The sequence below is a fragment of the Leptonychotes weddellii genome, chromosome 6, assembly GCF_054177405.1.
Source record: "Leptonychotes weddellii isolate Sample4059 chromosome 6, ASM5417740v2, whole genome shotgun sequence".
Taxonomy (NCBI): domain Eukaryota; kingdom Metazoa; phylum Chordata; class Mammalia; order Carnivora; family Phocidae; genus Leptonychotes; species Leptonychotes weddellii.
In genome coordinates, this window is record NC_138374.1 from 114,105,887 (window position 1) to 114,111,263 (window position 5,377).

At 44.0% G+C, this 5,377-nt stretch overlaps 1 protein-coding gene across 2 annotated transcripts in view; it reads right to left on the bottom strand.

Moving 5' to 3' along the window:
- The window catches only part of KLHL12 (kelch like family member 12), a 31,721-nt gene extending 26,662 nt beyond the window's left edge, over nt 1-5,059 (bottom strand). Inside the window, exons 1-2 of one of the 2 annotated variants that reach the window (XM_031038911.2) lie at nt 4,872-5,059; nt 2,779-3,012 (exon numbers count right to left, since the gene is read on the bottom strand). In XM_031038911.2, coding sequence (XP_030894771.1) covers nt 2,779-2,973 — 195 coding nt within the window. In that variant the 5' untranslated portion in view covers nt 2,974-3,012; nt 4,872-5,059. The remainder of the gene's footprint in view (nt 1-2,778; nt 3,013-4,871) is intronic. The other variant, XM_006743057.3, reaches the window with a different exon arrangement.
- Between the last annotated feature and the right edge of the window lie 318 nt (nt 5,060-5,377).

Consider the following 5,377-nt stretch of genomic DNA (forward strand, 5'->3'; position numbering starts at 1 on the left):
CACATTCTGCATGGAGCACTGGGTGTTATGCACAAACAATGAATCATGGAACACTTCATCTAAAACTAATGATGTAATGTATGGGGATTAACATAAGAATAAAAAAAATACCTAAAAAAAAAAAAAAGTTTGTATAAAGCGGGGCGCCTGGGTGGCTCAGTTGGTTAAGCAACTGCCTTCGGCTCAGGTCATGATCCTGGAGTCCCAGGATCGAGTCCCGCATCGGGCTCCCTGCTCAGCAGGGAGTCTGTTTCTCCTTCTGACCCTCTTCCCTCTCATGCTCTCTGTCTCTCATTCTCTCTCTCACAAATAAATAAAATCTTAAAAAAAAAAAAAAAAAATTTGTATAAAGCAAGTAAGATTTGTATAAAGCAATATAGCATATATTCACAGCTTTTCAAATATGGCATATATTGTTTAGGTTTAGAGTCAGAAAATTTAGGAATAAATCCCATCTCTAGCATTTATAAGCCATGTGACCTAAGGCAAGTCATTTAATATCTGAGACCTTATTTCTTCATTTGTAAAATGAGATGGTAACATCTAACCCTACGGTGAATGACATATAGCCATCACTCTCCTATTCAGATCCAATGGCAAAATCTTCACTAAGGTGATGAGATTAACTAAATACTGATGGTTAAAAAAAAAAATTTTTTTAAGATTTTATTGAGAGAGAGCGCACGCATGAGCAGCGGGGAGAGGGAGAAGCAGACTCCCCTCAGAGCAGGGAGCCCGACGTGGGGCTCGATCCCAGGACCCGGGGATCATGACCTGAGCCTAAGGCAGACACTTAACCGACTGAGCCACCCAGGTAACCCCCCCACTTTTTAATTTTTAAATGAGTGCCTGGGTGAGTCAGTTAGTTAAGCCTACGACTGTTGATTTCGGCTCAGGTCATGATCTCAGGGTTGTGAGATTGAGCCCTGCATCGGGCTCCCCGCTAGACATGTAGCCTGCTTAAGATTCTCTCTCTCCATCCCTCTGCCCCCTCCCCGATCCCTGCTCGTGTGTTCTCTTAAAAAATTTTTTTTGAAAATAGCGTTTTTCAAAAATAATGTTAACATAATGAGATATTTCAGGCATATGTATAAGCAGAGATACATGATATAATACACATTGGTGTACTCTCACTCAAGCTTAAAAAAATTCAAGAGCCTGGGTGGCTCGTAGGTTAAGCATCCAACTCCTGATTTCTTGATTTTGGCTCAGGTCATGATCTCAGGGTTGTGAGATCGAGCCCTGCGACAGGCTCCACGCTCAGGCTTCCCTTCTCCCTCTGCCTTTACCCGCCCCCTGCACCCTGCTCTTGCACTCTCTCTTTCACTCTAAAATAAGTAAATCTTTAAAAAAAATTCAAGATAATTGATTTAAAATTTAAAAATCAGACTTGAGATTTTTGAAAAATAAAAAAGCTGCAGTGCTCTCTGCTGTCTGGCTTTCTAAGAGCACTTCACAATATATTCAACAGCCCTACTCTTCATTTTAAGTATTCTGCCAATTACTAAAGCAGTCTTTTTTTTAAAGATTTATTTATTTGAGGAGGGGAGGGGCAGAGGGAGAGATTCTTCAAGCAGACTCCCAGCTGAGTGGAGGGGAGCTGGAGGGGAGGCAGACTCTATCTCACACCCATGATATCACAACCTGAGCTGAAACCAAGAGTTGGACACAACCAGCTGAGCCACCCAGGTGCCCCTAAAGCAGTCTCTTTCATTCTTCTCTCTCTTTTTAAAAGATTTTACTTATTTGACAGAGAAAGAGAGAGGGGGAGAGAGAGCCGCACAGGGAGAGGTAGGGCAGAGGCAGAGGGAGAAGCAGGCTCCCCGCTGAGCAGGGAGCCTGATGCGGGGCTCGATCCCAGGACCCCGGGATCATGACCTGAGCCGAAGGCAGACGCCTAGCCAACTGAGCCACCCAGGCACCCAAGCAGTCTTTCTTTCTTTTTTTTTTTTTTGACAGAGAGAGAGACAGTGAGAGAGGGAACACAAGCAGTGGGAGAGGGAGAAACAGGCTTCTCGCCGAGCAGGGAGCCCAATGCAGGGCTCAATCCCAGGACCCTGGGATCACGACCTAAGCTGAAGGCAGACGCTTAATGACTGAGCCACCCAGGCGCCCCTGAAGCAGTCTTTCTTAATACCTATAAGCACCTTTTTTCTTGTCGAATCAACCTTTTCCTTAGTCCCTTTAACTGCTTATACTCCACAGTCAGCATCTTTCTCCAAGTTATACTCCATATACCTATACAGTCATGAAGTCATTTATTAAGTCCTCCTCTTCTCATATGAAATTACTCTAAATCTACATTGGCAGAATGAATGTTGATTTTCTTCATATATTATTAGGTGGAGTTGGATGAGGACTGAATCCTACTCTTCTTTCCCTCCCTCCCCCTTATCTTCCTAGAATTCACTTTAAAATCTTAGACTTTAGAAGGAAAAAAAAACCCAGGAAAACAAATTTTAAAAGTAAGTAAAATCCAGTAGCTGACATTTGTGTTTTACCACATGCCAGACACTGTTCTAAACACTTCATATGTGATTTTCTCAAATAATTGTCACAATAACCGTATGTGACTGCAATTGCTAGTACCCCTAATTTAGAAATGAGGAAACTAAGACATAGTCTAAAGGCAGATTTTGACCAGAGTCTGTCCACTGAACCACCATACTACAGAAATTCACCATTATATCAAACTTTTACTATTTTATTCAATGAAATGAGACAACTACAAGGTTACAAGTGTGAATTTCATTTGTGAGGCATTAACTTACCACTTACCTCACTAGTGAACATGGCGCAGAAGTAATCGCTACAGGCAGCTAGCACAATCCGATGGGCAGGGAAGTCTTTCTGCTCTACTCTCAAAGTCACATCACAGAGGGTATTGCTCTTCCGGAGAGAGTTCATCGAATTGAGGATGGATTTAGCGTGAGTATTTGTCATTATGTCTTTGGGGGCCATAATGCCTCCCATCAAGCAATATGGAGAAAGAATGAAAGGGGTCCTTGGATTCTGCAAGTACAAGAGAAAAAAACCCAGAGCACACTTGAAGGATGAGGAAAATTAAACATATTCAATTACCTATACAAATAAGGAGGCTTCCTCAGACCCAAACACAAGTAGAGAGTACTCCTATTACTGGTCTTACCACAACAATCTAACCACAAACCCAAGTAAAAACAATCTCTTCTTCCTCCAAATTCCAATATCGAATTCCCCTGCCACTTGACATTTATTATAATCAATACTCAACTGTACTGTAAATAGAAAAAAAACCACACATACCTTGCATATCTTCACAATGCTGTCAGTCTCAAATGATAAAATGAAAAGATAAAATTTCCTAAAGGTGTGATATCACTATTACTTAATATCCATAAATAGATTAAGTAGGTATTTAGAGGATAGGATTCTGTTTTATATGTTTTTTCTTATCCTAGCAGGTGTACCTTAAATGTTTAGAAATCAAATGTAAGAAAAGAAAAATTGTGTATTCAACTTAGAGCAATAAAGGCCAGAGGCAGTGAAAATGAACTTTTTTCTAAAGAAGTAAGCAAAGAATTATTATGACTTCCAAATATCTCTGGATTTCTTCTTAAAAATGACATTTCAAATGAGGACCCAATACCTACCCTGAATAATGCAAACACTGCAAGCTTGCCTATGGACTTTCACGTGATTAAGTTATTGAAGCTCTTCTACGGAAGGGTATTCCTACTCTACATTAGTAGTAAACATCCAGTAGTAATTCCTCTACACTGAAACCAAGAGCCTAATTATTAGGATAGAAACCTATTAAAATTCCACTACTGATTTTACTGCCATAGCCAATCACTTGCAAAGTTCACTTGTATGTATCAATTAAAAAAACTCAGTAATACATTACATATTAAAAAAACCCAATGTACTTTTTTACTCTCTTGATTATTGACAGGCTTTAGTGCCTTTTTTTTTCTTTTTTTGTTTCAAGGACAATTTCTGGGGAATGAAATGGGATGGTTATTAAGAAAGTCTTATTTGGAATCTATAATCTTCTGAAATAATCTAAGGGGGAAAAAAATCAAACAGTGATCTTCAAGAGTCCACAACTCACAACCGTAATTTTTGAATAGCACGAACAAGATCCTAAATTCTCATCTACTTCTATATACAGTTAGCATTATTCTTTTATAAGCACTCTAGATATAATCTCTCCAACAACCCAACATCCATTTTACAGAATAGGAGGTGATTCACCAAAGCATATGACGTTTTTCAAAAAGATCTTCCTTAAGTCTCTTCACTTCCAATTCTGAAGATGTAAGAAAAGTCTGAACAGATGCCCATTTACTGTGAAGATTTTTTGAGGAGTTACCACAGGGCTCAGCCCAGGACTGGGTTTTACAGTTTCAGTGTCAAAACCGACTGTAACCTTAATTCAGTGTAGTCTTCCTCCTTGGGGACTCCTGCCTCATCAAGCAAAATCTCAGCCCTATCTTTCACTCTCACATTTTTGGAACTTCCGTTAACATCTGAATAGAGGGGTTCCACCACGGAAGATTCGGGGAGGGGGCGAGAGCGGAAAGGTGTCAAATTCTAGAAAGACTAAATTCCAGGTGGGAGAAGGAAAGACAGTCTCCCCTCCTGACAACACCGGGAACAGCGCGGGCAGCTCCAGGTGGAGATCCTGGAGGGGCGCGGTCAGGGAGGGGATGAGAGGAGGGCGCGCTCCAGACCAGGAGCGCCCCCGGCCCCGCAAGCCTCCCTCCGCTCACCGGCGTCTCGGCGTTCCACCCCGGAGGGAGTCGATGGATGGGGGAAGGGCCGTAACCGGGAACCGGGAGCTAGGAAGGGAAGAGCAGAGCTGCCCGCCACCGCCTCCTGCGACTCACCTCCGCTCGCGGGCCCACTCAGCCACGCCGGGCCTGTTCCCCGCCCGTGGGAATTGGGTGGGGCGCGGGGCCAGCAGGCGGCTCAGGAGGAGCCTAAGCGCCGCCGCCGCCGCCCCGACCCGAAGGCTCGGGAGCCGTCACCGTGGTCTTCCAGGATCTCGCCTCCGCGGCCGCGCGACGTGATGACGTAATGCAACGCGAGGCCCGCCCTCCTCCCTGCACCGGGCTGCATCACGTGGGGAGGAGGCATCACGTGACCTTCAGGTACCTGGGTGCCGGGCTGCCGCCCACTTAGAGAAAGGCAGAGAGAAAAGGTGGGGCAGGGTGGGGTCCGGCAGGGAGGGGCGGGGTGTACAGTTCTCTTGCCGCGTGATTGGCTGAGATCAGATTCTGCCCCAGTCTCCCGAGATCCGGCAGATTGACCGGATTCCACATTTCCAAACTAAGGAGCTGGTTGCGGGAGGTATGTTTTACCTGCCGGGTATTCAGGAACCCTCTCGCTTCGA